Source organism: Chelonia mydas, chromosome 8 (genome assembly GCF_015237465.2).
Source record: "Chelonia mydas isolate rCheMyd1 chromosome 8, rCheMyd1.pri.v2, whole genome shotgun sequence".
NCBI classification, from domain to species: Eukaryota; Metazoa; Chordata; order Testudines; family Cheloniidae; genus Chelonia; species Chelonia mydas.
Window position 1 is genome coordinate 46,222,803 of NC_057854.1, and position 12,934 is coordinate 46,235,736.

The 12,934-nt window shown below is 43.7% G+C and overlaps 2 protein-coding genes across 12 annotated transcripts in view; one reads left to right on the plus strand and one right to left on the minus strand.

Moving 5' to 3' along the window:
- SCYL3 (SCY1 like pseudokinase 3) overlaps positions 1–1,989 on the plus strand; it is a 31,988-nt gene extending 29,999 nt beyond the window's left edge. For 7 of the 8 annotated variants that reach the window (XM_043521344.1, XM_043521345.1, XM_037907295.2 and 4 more), the window contains one exon: positions 1,322–1,726. In XM_043521344.1, coding sequence (XP_043377279.1) covers positions 1,322–1,381 — 60 coding nt within the window. In that variant the 3' untranslated portion in view covers positions 1,382–1,726. Of the gene's footprint in view, positions 1–1,321 lie in introns of all 8 variants that reach the window. The other variant, XM_037907298.2, reaches the window with a different exon arrangement.
- A 131-nt stretch (positions 1,990–2,120) lies between these two features.
- The window catches only part of C8H1orf112 (chromosome 8 C1orf112 homolog), a 32,021-nt gene continuing 21,207 nt past the window's right edge, over positions 2,121–12,934 (minus strand). For 2 of the 4 annotated variants that reach the window (XM_037907290.2, XM_037907293.2), the window contains exons 15-24: positions 12,596–12,647; positions 11,729–11,818; positions 10,249–10,434; positions 8,760–8,882; positions 6,128–6,223; positions 5,541–5,654; positions 4,981–5,085; positions 4,493–4,573; positions 3,471–3,590; positions 2,121–2,551 (exon numbers count right to left, since the gene is read on the minus strand). In XM_037907290.2, the coding sequence (XP_037763218.1) occupies positions 2,366–2,551; positions 3,471–3,590; positions 4,493–4,573; positions 4,981–5,085; positions 5,541–5,654; positions 6,128–6,223; positions 8,760–8,882; positions 10,249–10,434; positions 11,729–11,818; positions 12,596–12,647 (1,153 nt within the window). In that variant the 3' untranslated portion in view covers positions 2,121–2,365. The remainder of the gene's footprint in view (positions 2,552–3,470; positions 3,591–4,492; positions 4,574–4,980; positions 5,086–5,540; positions 5,655–6,127; positions 6,224–8,759; positions 8,883–10,248; positions 10,435–11,728; positions 11,819–12,595; positions 12,648–12,934) is intronic. The other 2 variants (XM_037907292.2, XM_037907291.2) reach the window with 2 other exon arrangements.

The window sequence follows — 12,934 nt, forward strand, 5'->3', positions numbered from 1 at the left end:
GAAACTACTGCTATCTTGTGTACTGAGATGGCCCCTTGACCGTAGTATCTGTGCACTTAATGCATTTATCTGCACAACAGCTCTGGGAGGTAGGGAAGTGTTATCAGATAGAGGCCAGTGAGCTGCACAGGGAGTCATTGCTGGGTCTCGTGTCTCAGGCTAGTGAGTGGCTGAACCACCGTAAGTCCCAAATGATTGCAGCACAAGGATTTTATTTTAGTTTGGGAGTGGGGGGAACCATCTAAAAGCTGACCTGACTAAGACGGGGAGAATCTTAGTGCAGAGCTCCATGGTGGCTCCTCACAAAACTGCGGGGAAGGGATGTATTAATGAGCCAGGCATCAGTGTGATGGGCATGGCCAGTGCGTCCGCTGCACAGCCTGGCTCAATGGGCTAACCCAGGTACTGGTCTGTAGCATACAAGTTCCCGCCTCTGGGGTGGGAGGGTTCAGCTGCTTAGAAATGATGCATAGAACCTCTCTGCAAAGCTGTTTTTCCAGGGGAGTTAAAACCTCACCTGAAGTGACATTTTAACTGCCTACCAACAGCTCCTCCTTAATGCAGTGTTTCAAGTGCTTCCTTTGAACTATTCTGAGGGGAAGAGATGGCTTGTTTCTAAAAATAGCAGATGATTGCTTATTTTTCTGGTACCACAGGGAGTAAATTATTAGCAATGGGACAGCTGAGCTCTGCTTAGAAAAAATTGTCACAAGTACCTGTGGGCGCTCAGCGTAGGCAAAGTACAGATAGGTCTGGTCACTGAGTTAGGTAAGCAGTAGCTGGTAACCCCTTGTTATTTTTAGCCCATGTACTGCTTCATCTGTGTCTATGGGGCTCTTCTAGAATGGGGACGAGGCACTTTCATTATGAAAAGAATACTATGTCTATATAAAGATTTAATGGAGGATGCTGGATTTGGAACTGCCTGGGGTTTAGGGTGAGAGCTGGTGGTAGCCCAGCAAACCTGACTCTCTCTCTTCCCCTTATCAGGCCCTGGCAGAAGGAACAGGAAGGGGTGCATGGCATTACAACACATTCATTTTGCTGCTGCTCCAGCCAGTAACTGACTAGCTGTGCAGTTTACTCAAAAGGCCAGAGGATTACCAAAAACCTGGCTCAGGGAGGTAGAACTCCAACTCTCAGCCAGCTCTGAACCACACAGGAATTCCCCCAGGAGCAGGGGGCAGTAGGCCCCACTGATGTCTGGCATAGTTCTCAGGGGTTGGGTTAATGTATCTATTTATTTTACATGGATGGGTGTAGCTGTGCATGACTGTCATCTGGTGTGTTCTTACTGATACAGTTTATGTAATTATTCTAGGCTGAAACTGCAGGCTGGGGTGAAGAGGAAGAGTTGAACTGGGAAGATACTAACTGGTGATGGATGGGAAAAGACAAGGGCAATCGATGGCCTATTGCTTCCATGATGTGTTAGATTATTACCTCACCAACACTATTTTACCAGGAAGGCAGGCACTTTCGCTTGCATTAAGCAAGATCCCAGTGCAGCCTATCTTCCTGTACAAGGATGCTCCTTTTCCAGCCCATGCTGAAGCCATATGTACAAGTGAGGTGCATAGCACTGGCTAGTGGAAATTGGAACAGCTTGAATGGTTTGTGTTTTGGAGCTGAAAAAGAAGAGTGATTTATACTTTTCTGTTTCAGGAATCATCACTGCTCTAGAAAACTCTTGAAAATAAATGAAAATTGCATTAGTTCAGATAAATTTTATTAATGTTTGTGCCATTTCTTTTTATTAGAAAAATAAGCCACAGTGGAGGGGCTCCTTTTAACTTTTTAGATACAAACTGCAGTGATTGTAGACTGTACAGTTAACTTGGATGACCTATTTATTGCTGCTCTACCAGAATGGATGGCTGGGTGTGCTAGGAGACCATTACAGGGAAAGAGTGTTTAACACATTGTATCATAGCTCTAAATTCACTCTGCTCTTAAACCTGACCAATAAAGATTATTTTCAAGAGATCAGTACAGTGTCCGAGTGGAACAGCAGCCCAGGTGCATATGAGAATGGAACCTTGGTTTTAAAATACACAAACTATTCATGCATTCATTGTTAACGGTTTAATACAAAACAGGGACAATTATGGTCCATTTTCTCTTACAACACAAGTTTTCCCTGGTCCAAGTTAGAGCAGCATATGAAATCAGCTCCTTTACACAGCATGGAGTCAGTTAGTTGGAAGGGTTAAGATGTTCAATTTAACTCTTTTGGAAGACAGGCCCTCTGCTTTAACAGCAGGCACGTTTATCAAAATCTGTGTTTTGTAGAAGGGTATCACAGGTAACTCCCCTTATTTTCAGTTTGTTCATTTTCCAGCTGAGCTGTTCAGCATCTAACACCTTACCGTACACTATTTCTTAAGATGGCTACTGCTGTCTGTAGAGCCTCTAATTTCACTGCAAGCCAAACAGGAGATGGTCCTTTCTGCAGCAGCAGGTTCACAGCTTCCAGTGCTCTCTCTGCAGCATCTATAGCAGACTTGTACTGCTCCTCAGAGGGTGAGTGACAAGCTCTCTTTGCTAAAGGCTGCAGATTAAAACATGAGATGTTAAACCTCTATTTACTGCCAATCCCACTATGATACAGGCTAAATCCTCAACCCTTTAGATGAAAAATAACCAGGCAGTGTCGTAAGCCACTTCAGCTGGGATTTTTCATGCAAGTTTAAACTCTGAGGCTCCTAACAAAGTTTTTATGTCATCTACTGGTTCAATATAAAGTTTAGTATCCCAATTAACACAGGCATGGGGGCTCCTGACTTTTGGACAGAGCTCCTTTCAATGCTCCTCCTTGAGCGAATAAGGGCAATAAGGCACTTCTGAACCCCCCACTAGTAACAACTGGGGGAGAAGGGAGAGAAATGAATCCTCCCTAAGTAGAAGTGAAATCACATAGTCCTCGCTTATGACAGTCTAACAGGTGTTAAACAAAAGAACTAGCCTTGAATGTGCCTGCAGTATTGTGCTGCACTGAGCTCAGCCATTTATGGGAAGCCTTGCTGTATTTGGTACACTACAAATTCAACATTAGGGAGTGCTCTGCTCAGCTCGACAGAGAGGGGTTTGTTTCTCATCCCTGCCACTGACAGCCTTGTATTGTCAATCACATTCTAACACCCCCTTAACCTTTAGAAAACTGGCCTGTTACCTGAGGGCTAGCAGCAATTCCAGGGGTTGGATGGGACTACCAGTGGCTACTGGGCTAAGCCAGGAGTCCTGATTAGCCCAGCTTTTCACAGCTCCTCTGAGGTGCCTCCCCCCGCTCTCTCACTCAGCCCGCCATGGCCATGGCAAGGGCAGTACAGAGCCCAGCACTGAAGTGCAGCAGGTGGGTGTGTCCTCTTCACAGCAAGCGCTGGGAGAAGGACAGCGCCATTCCCCATGCATGAGGGCACGGCTAAGGACTAATACAAACTTAGTTCAGCTGCTTTCAAAGACGCACCTACCTCTAATGCTGAGCCCCATTTGCCATCCACTTTCATTTTAAGCAAGTGTGCACTGCAGATGGCCTTTTCCTGTTTCACACGTTCTGCCCTTGCTTCTGCCGTCTCCTCTCCTTGCCTTGTCTGAGGGAAAAGCCACAGGAGAGGTAACTAAGCAAACTCAGCAGCATTTCCAGCCTCCATGACTCCAGCCCTTGCACTATTACACTGTGGCAATGGAAATACTCTTTACAAAATAAAAAACAGATTACATTAAAGTGCAGTTCTTCATCAAGGCTTCAACCAGCAAACGTATGGAGCTAAGCTGGGCAAACAGCTCAGTCTAATGCGGGCTACAACAGCTATGCTGGAGCATCACTTCGTGTATGACATTAGCAGGAAGCAGTTGCTTTGCTGCCTCTCCCCTATGCGGTACAATGGGCAAAAACTCCTGCACTGTCCTCTCTGAAGTGCTGCTGTCCAGTGGAAAGCTGGCACATCAAAGGGGGAAAGGGTTGTTAACAGCAGAGAAAACTCTTCACCTTTTAATGGTCATGAGTTCAGTGCATTTACTAGTCATCCTCTAGGAAGTACAAAATATTCTTTCATTAGTTTTTTCTCAGTACTCTCTGTGGAGGCTGCTGCGTGAAGTAAATAGATGCACTCTGCTAGTCACTTATTTTCATTTAGGTGCCCCTTTTAATTGGTACACACGCAGCAAAGAGGCTTGGGAACCTGGCCTTTTTCCTCTGCACCCCGGAGCTGCGATCTGTCATCTCACTAGTGGATGCCTCTTCACCTTACCAGAAGCACCAGCCAATTTAGTCGCCTTGTACTCAGGAAGGGAATAGCAGGAGATGTTAATAAATTAGAGTTGGAGAAGCACTGGGAAAGTCTGTGGTGGAAACTTGCACAGCATTTGCCATCACTGTTCATCATTCTAGACAATCATCAGATTCCAGTTACAGCAGTCTTGGTCAGTTTACTGTGGGTAAGAGCCCCTCCTCTATCAAGCAAGACAGCAGTAAAATAATTCAAGAAGATACCTTGGCCAGAAAGCAAACAACTTTGTTTTTAGTTTCTTCAGAATTAAGGCACTGAGGAACTACATCTTCATGCCTTGTTGCCTGTCAAAGGTTTTGAGCAAGAAAAAGTTGATTAGTATATTAATGTTCAATGCAGCCATAATAAAGATGAACTGTAGAGCATCTACAAAACAATCTGAAAAATGTTCTGTGTTAGGGGTGGGGGGGGGGTGTGTGTGGTATTTAAAACAATACTGGAAATCTGTTCTTCCTTCACTTCCGCTTCCTGGGGCCACTGTATTTCTCTTGCATTTTGTTAATCCTTTTATTTTCACACCATAGCAAGTGGAATACTGAGGTCAGTGTCAAGCATTTTGCTCCTGTACAGAGACTGACAAAATGGAGGGAGTTCAGAGAAGAGCAACAAAAATTAAGATGCTAGAGAAACTGATATACAAGGAAATATTAACAGAGCTAAATGTGTATATCCACTGTGGTGCCATTCTTACCTCTGCAAACTGAGTGAATGCCTCCAGTGCATGTTGGTAAATCAGCCAAGTCTTGTCGGCCAACAGAGAGGTAAAGAGATAGGACAGCTTGGGTATAACTTGCCCCTGAAAGGGAAGCGCACACTAGTCAGATTTTTGTGGAGGGTTAATCGGCATATCCTGCCCCCCAATTCATCATTAAAGAAATATTCCAGAGTCAGAAGACTAGAGTCTACAGGTTGAGCAAGTCTACAACAGGCTTGGCTGGCAAAAAACATAGTAAGAGAGAACGTATCTGACCTCCAGATGGGAAAGAATGTGTTTTGTGTACATCAGCCCTTCTATCAAGCTCCAGGGAAATAATATACAAATGAATGCACCCAGCATCCTACAGGCAATGGGAGTAACAGGAACAGACTCACTGGAATATAAAACTGCCATGGAAGTATTCTGTCCTGGTTTGAAAATAAATGTTTCCAAGCATCACTGTCCAGTGCACTGTATTATGTATTCCACGAACACAACCCCTTAATAATATATACGAATGGCTCAGGACAAAATGTTGCCGCCAGTTCATTTACCTGGATTTCTTGTGGCATAAACAATTTCCCCATAGAAGAGAGCAGATCCAGTGCTGCCAAACGAACATGATCTGGGGGATCCAACTCAAGGAGGGAAGCCTGCATTGCAAACACCTGCAGGAAAATAGATGTGGATGAAGCCCCATCAAATAAGACAAAAACTCTGTTCAACGGGGGATTGCAATGACCATCAAGTCTGAGTTCATTCACATCTAGAGAGAGTTAGATCAGGACAATAGATGCATCAATGGAACAAAAGCAAATATCCCGGAGCTTTTCAAAATGTTAAATGGATCCTTACGTAAAAGCCCAAAGTGCATTTGAAAGAGAAACATGCATCAGACACCATGACTGCCCAGCGAAAAAAAGGACTGCAAGAGTCCCAAAAGTGATGCTAACCAATGTGTAGCAAACACCATAGCAAAGCCATGAAAACAGTGTAGGAAGGAATCAAAATAAAGTTAAGAACTCTTCATTCTTGCTAAGTAGTAGAAATCAGACCATGAAACGACTCATTAGATGTGATCTCATTTAATAACAAAGATCCAGCATGCATGAGGTAGGTTGCCCAAAAAGATGTTTCTTACCTGAGTTATCAATTGAGGGTCTAACGTTTGGATGAAAAATTCCAGCAGTGGAAGGAGCAAGCAAAGTGTCTGCTGGAGGCATGGCTGACTTGAGACCTGCACCAGACCAGATGGACATATTATATAGCATCATAGCACTTCTGTTTACAGGGCAATTTAACTGGTTTATAAAAAGCGTGAGACTGCAATATTGTGCCCAAAGCATTTAACTTCAGACAAATACCATCGCAGATACAATCCCCATGAGAAGCAGTGAGGAAGGCTGGAAGGCTAAATACTAAGAGGGGCAAACTAGAGTGCTTGGGGTTAAGTGAGGATATTGATATATACTAGGTATTGTGGAAACTCAGTGGAATGAGGAACATCAATGGGACATGGTAATACCAAGGTAAAAAATACACAGGAATGACAGAGTAAGTCGTGCGGTGGAGGAGTGACATTATTTTGAAAAAAAGCACAGAGTCAAATGAAGTAAAAGTCTTAAATGAATCAAACTGTACCACAGAATCTCTATGGATAGCAATTCCATGCTTGAACAATAAGAATATAGCAGTAGGAAAGTACTATCAACCACCTGACCAGGATGGTGACAGTGATTTCAAGATGTTTAGGACAATTAGGCTGCAAGGCAGAAAATGCAATAATAATGGAGGATTTCAACTATCCTCATACTGACTGGGCGCATGTCACTGCAGGACGAGATGAAGAGATCAAATTTCTAGACACCAATAATGACTGCTTCATGGAGCAGCTAGTCCTGGAACCCACAAGGGGAGAGACCATTCCTGATTTAGTCCTAAGTGGAGCACAGGATCTGGTCCAAGAGGTGAATATAGCTGAACCGCTCGGTAATAGTGACCATAATGTAATTAAATGTATCATCTTTGTAAGATGGAAAATACCAATGAAACTTGCCTCAGTAGCATTTAACTTCAAACTGGAGAGCTATACAAAAATGACAAAGCTAGTTAAATGAAAATTAAAAGGAAGAGTCACAAGGGTGAAATGGCTGCAAACTGTATGGAGACTATTCAAAAACATCGTAATAGAGGCTCAAACTAAATGTATACCCCATATTAAAAAAAAACAGGAAGAGGAACCAAAAAAATGCCAGCATTGCTAAACAGCGGAGTAAAAGAGGCAGTTACGAGACAAAAAGGCATTCTTTAAAAACTGGAAGTCAAATCCTACTGAGGAAAATAGAAATAAGCATAAACTCTGGCAAGTCCAATGTAAAAGTATAACTGGGTTAAAAAAAGAGTTAGCTAAGTTCCTGTAGGATAGATAGGTCCAGCGATGGACCCAATGCTCTAGGTGTCCCTAAACCTCCAACTGCCAGAAGCTGCAACTGGACGACAGGATGAATCACTCAATAATTGCCCTGTTTTGTTCGTTCCCTCTGAAGCATCTGGCACTAACCACCGTCAGAAGTCTGATACTGGGTGAGATGGATCATTGGTCTGACCCAGTATAGCCGCTCTTATCTTCATGATAATCAAAAAGAAGGAATAAAGAATTGTTTAGGATGGTTGCATTTTATAGGATACTCTACTATTGATATTTTTTATTAAAAATCTACGGCATTTGTATCCCGCCCCTCTCACTGAAACCAAAAAAGTAAGATGTCTCTCAACCTATTTTCTCCATAACCATTTGGCAAATATTTATTTCTCCCCTCCCCCCACATCTGAGCACAAACCATGATGACTCCCCTGACTGCACCTTCAAAAGCAGCAAGATACACTGTTCGTGGGAAATGTTGGTTCGGTAACCTTCTGCTGCAGACCAACAGGAGGCCCTCGGTTTTGGTGTGCTACTCCAGATGGCAGTGGTTTTCATTCACATTAGTAATGGGTTAAAAACACATGGGCCAGACCCTCAGCTGGTATAAACTGGAATAAGTCCACTGAAGTCATAGTCCTCCCACAGTTCAAATAAAGTCAATGGAGTTACACTGAGTTACAACAGCTGTGGATCTGCCCTTATACATTTAGATCTTGGAAGATAAAACACTAATCCGTAGATTTAAACACTGTAGAGGAAATTCTGACTTCATCAAATGTCTCTACATTCTTTTTGCACCAGTGCAAGGAGTTAAAAACATGTCATTTCTACAAAAGATGTTCTGTTTTCTGTACAACTACATCTCTCACCTGAGCTCAGAATAGTGCTTTTGCAGGCTGTTCAGCGCCAAACAGAGCCAGAATTAATGCAATTCTCATCACAAGGAAATCCTATATTACACCTTTGTTTGTTCTTAGTAAAATAAGGTCATTAAATTATCCCCACTGGTTGGGTCATCTGGTTCTATTAATTTGTGTTTTCCCCATTTCTGGGGATCAATCCCCTTTCTAGACTCGTTTTAGACAACTGTCCATCTAAAACTGATATGGAGTAATAAGACTCATCACTACACGTGCAGGTCCAACTACATATCACTGGGGGCAAACGTGCTTGTGGGAAGAATTCAGTCCCCAAAGCACTGGCAATGGCTCAGACACCATGATGTCTGAAGCACTTTAGGGAGCTGCTCCAACCCAATTAAATGACTTGGTAACACACAAATGGTGGAACGCCCTGGGTCCTTCAGGGTAGCGCTGCCTTCCATTGTTGGAACACTGAGTTCTCTCACCTGCTTGACCTGGAGGAGAGCCCAGAGCTGACTAGCAGCTCCCAGCACTGCTGCCTGTAGTCCTGCCTCCAGAGCTTCGCCAGCAGAATTGCGCACAGTCAGCAAGACAGAGAGAGCAACATTCTAGCAGAGATGGAGAGAGGGGTCAGGAGCAAGGTAAAAATCCGGCCTGCTGGATTCAGCTACTAAAGCCTCACAAGAGGCCCAATGTGTGAGTAATGTAGTTCTGCTAGTCCACCAAGCTATAAGCCAACTCATGCCACGCTTCACAGAGCAAACTCCCACTGACTTCAGTAGCGGTTCTGCGCAAATAAGGAGGGGAGGGTTTAGCGGCCTTATCAATCACCACAGAAACATAGGAAGCAGAACCCTGAATTGCTGGCCTTTTAGGTGGCTGTCTCCAGTCACACTCAACTCTTCTTAGGTTGTCAAGAAAAACCAGTGCTTGTCTTTCAGGTATGGCAGCCTCCGAGAACAGCAGACCCCTTATCACTTAAAGAAATCTTCTAGCCAAAACCACACCAGAAGTCTAAGCGAGAACATTGTATGTATGCTCGGCAAGAGATCAAAACGTAATTAAAATAATTATTGATCCGCAGAGCTTTCGCTAACTATTGTTAACAGACACACAAGACGTGAACACAACGTTGCAAGGGAGGCACTACATGCCCAAAGATGGGCTCTTTCTGATCCAAAAGATTTTCAAAAATAGGAGTCTAAAGTTAGGTTCCTAATTCCATATTTGGGCACCTAAATGAGCGACCTGCCTTTCAAAAATGCCGAATAGCCAGTAGCTCCCACTGTGGCTGCCAGAGCTGTTCAGTAATCATCAGCCCTCTGGAAAGTTGGTCAAAAGTTGAAACTTAGCTCTCCCTTTGACACACGCATTATCTGACATTTTTGCTACTAAGAATTATTAGCATGCATTTACTGGGGGAGAAGATAGATCTTTTCATAATACTGTACTGCAGTGACTCCTACAGGCCTAGATCAGGGCCCCACTGTGCTACACCCTGTACACATGAATAGGCCAGGTCTACACTACACACTTACTTCGCTATAACTGTCACTCAGTGGTGTGAAAAATCCACACCCTTGAGCGACGTAGTTACACCAATCTTAGCGCCCTCCCTCCCCCCATGTAGACAGCACTATATTGGCAGGAGAGCTTCTCTGACCGACAGAGCTACCACCTCTTGGGGAGGTGGAGTTAGTAAGCCAACAGGAGAGCTCTCTCCCATCAGCTTTAGAGTGTCTTCACCAGAAGCGTTACAGCAGTGCAGTTGCATCGATGCAGCTGTGCCATACAAGTTTGTAGTGTAGACCTGCCCATAATAAAATGACGCTCCCTGTTCCAGAGAGCTTGCAATCTAAACATATTGTAAGGCTGCACAATAGGGGAAGACAAACAAGCAGGGCCAGAGTAACAATAGGCTCCTTATCACTTAGGAACTCTAAGTTTAATGAACAGAGTCACACCTTCCCTTACCACAGGTGGGAGTTCTCCCAGAGTGCACCTGCCGCTCAGCCACTGCCTGCATTGTGTGAGCCCCACCACACAGAGCTGGTGCTCCACATGTTTCCTAAGATCAGGAGTTAGGGCCTTGAGAGAAATATGCTGCCACAGGGGCAGGTTCTCTGCTTCTTTGGGAGGAAACTTTTGGGTAAACTCCACCTGCAAGTCAAAGTAAATGTTAATTAAAGAGATCAGGACAAAACCTGGAAGTGATGAGTTGCAAAACCTACAAACAGTACCTTGATTTGTGCTACTCTTGACATTTGACAAAGAGCCCCACATGAGGTGTGTGAGAATGATCTACTGAGGCAGTGTGATTCAGCAAATGGTACTCTCAACCATATGGGGGGATAGCAACAAAGAACAGGGGCCAGATCCTCAGCAAGCATAAATCTGCTTTGCTCCACTGAAGTCACTGGAGCAATGATAACTGAAGATCTGGCCACAGACGTTTGGGGAACAATTCCCCATGGAAAGCAGTCTGCTGTTGGGATCCCCGTCACTAATCAATCTCCCTACTACTGAAGAGCCCACTCCTACTTACATTTACAGACTGAGTAATTTTATCCATGTGAGCAGACCAATGAACTTCACCATGAGCTCTAAAACGAGCTTCACCATGAGCCTCAGGGTTTGCAGGGTCAGCCCTTTAACTCTTAGTCCAAAAGTTTGCAGCAACCAAGGTTGATCCTCTTTGACTTTTTTACAGATTTGCAGCTCAGTAGGGAAATGCCACCATTCCCACACGGGACACCTGCTTTTTTAAAGCTTGGTGCAGACATACCATAGAGGAGCATATTCATACGAAACACCGACAAAATCAATGTTTTGCTCTTTGGCCTTTTCTTATGAAGCATGTAGAGGCTGATTCCCAGGGAACTAAACCAGTTAGCTGAGTATCCGTTTTACCCTGGTGATTTCCTGTGTACCATTTATTAATTTACCTCAGCATTGTTGTTTTTTGTTATTACTATTTAACTGTTATTTATTTGCAAATACCATTCCTATTGTGCCTTTAAACTATATACGTTCAGCTGTGGTCTTCCTTTATACTGTGACTCAAAAGTGATCTAGTCATTATTAGAATAAGCAGAGTTAACTCTCACCATCTCTCAACTGGGAAACAGCCTAAAACACAGGGAAAACAGGACAACAAACTCAAAGCAAAGTTGGACTGATAATAAGGAAGAACTGAAGAGGAAAGAGAAGGCACTTCTGGGACAGCACAGGGGTCGAGTTAGTTATTAAAGTAACCCCCTGTGTCCTTTCTGTTTTGGTATGTTATCTTTTGCTCCGCTTTATCATCTCACAACATCAGGATGGCAAGAAACCACTGTTTGCTCCACCCTCCTGTTTCCAGTAAACTGAAAATGGATGGCTGGTGTTTTAATGGAGGCCAGTTGGATTTCTATTTGGCTTAGCAGAAGACTGGAGAAATTGGTGCTATACTTGCCTGGTGGTCTGGAGCCATCAAGAACAGCATACGCCTCAGCAGGACCCCCAAGACAGAGAGCTGGTAACACTCGCCAGGGCAAGACTTTATCTGAATTAGGGTAACAAGGAAATTGATCTAAGCAAATTAAGAAAAAGACACTGCTCCCAGCACATGAATTCTACAGGTCGGCATTTTCAAAGATTCAAAGACTTCTGTGACTCAGGAATATGACCTAAAAAATTAATATTGGGCCTCTGTTTAGGCAGCAACAAATTCTCCTCTTACACTGAAGATTACATTTCCCTTTTTAATCAAAACATCCCAATGAGTGATCACTGGTAGTTCAACACCATTACAGTCAAGTTTTTCCCTGCATTACAGGCCATCTACTGGTTTACTGTTTTCTACTTCACGGTGCTATTTTTATTGCATATGTATGCTACTTTGCTCTTATTTATCCTTGGGGCATCTCATTGAATTCTGCTCTGTCCATTCCTCTAATTTATCATATAGGATCACTATAGTAACTCCTAAATTAGCAGCTCTTACATCAGTTTTGCAGTGTCTGTATATTTCTCACCCCTTCCTTCAGATTGTTTACCTACATCACCACTGAATATATTTATAGTGCAACAAGTGCTAATTATTAACCCTCGGGAGGGAAGGATTTTCCTCATTTTGCTGATGGCAAAGATGAGGCACAGAGAGGATGAGAAAATTGTCCATGGTCACTTATGAAGTTTGCCGGAGAACGGAAGTTAGAACTCAGGTCTCCTTACTCTCTATCCCATGCAGGAAGTATGATCTGTTCAAGAAAAGCAGAAAACCTGTCTGCCCAAACACACACACGTACATGCATACACCACTCTCTGCCACACTACTCACCAAATGGGCTATCACAAAGACGTGATGAGCACACAATTCAGCCGTTCCATACCTGGGATGTAACAGAGAGAGGTCAGTAAGCCAATTAGCACATCTGCCCTGTTCTGCTTGGTCGGAGAGAGTAGTTCGCACTCTGCCACACAAAGCAGAGAAATGCTTTTTTCCTAAGGGCCTATGTATATTTCATTTGCCAGGAGAAAATTCCAAAGCCATTCTGTGGCCAGAGAATCAAGAAATATACAGGACATGCATTAGCAGGAGGAGAGAGGAAATACATCGGACTCTCGCTAGAACGCGGGATTTGGGATCCATGCATGGTACCGCGTTATAGCAGGGACC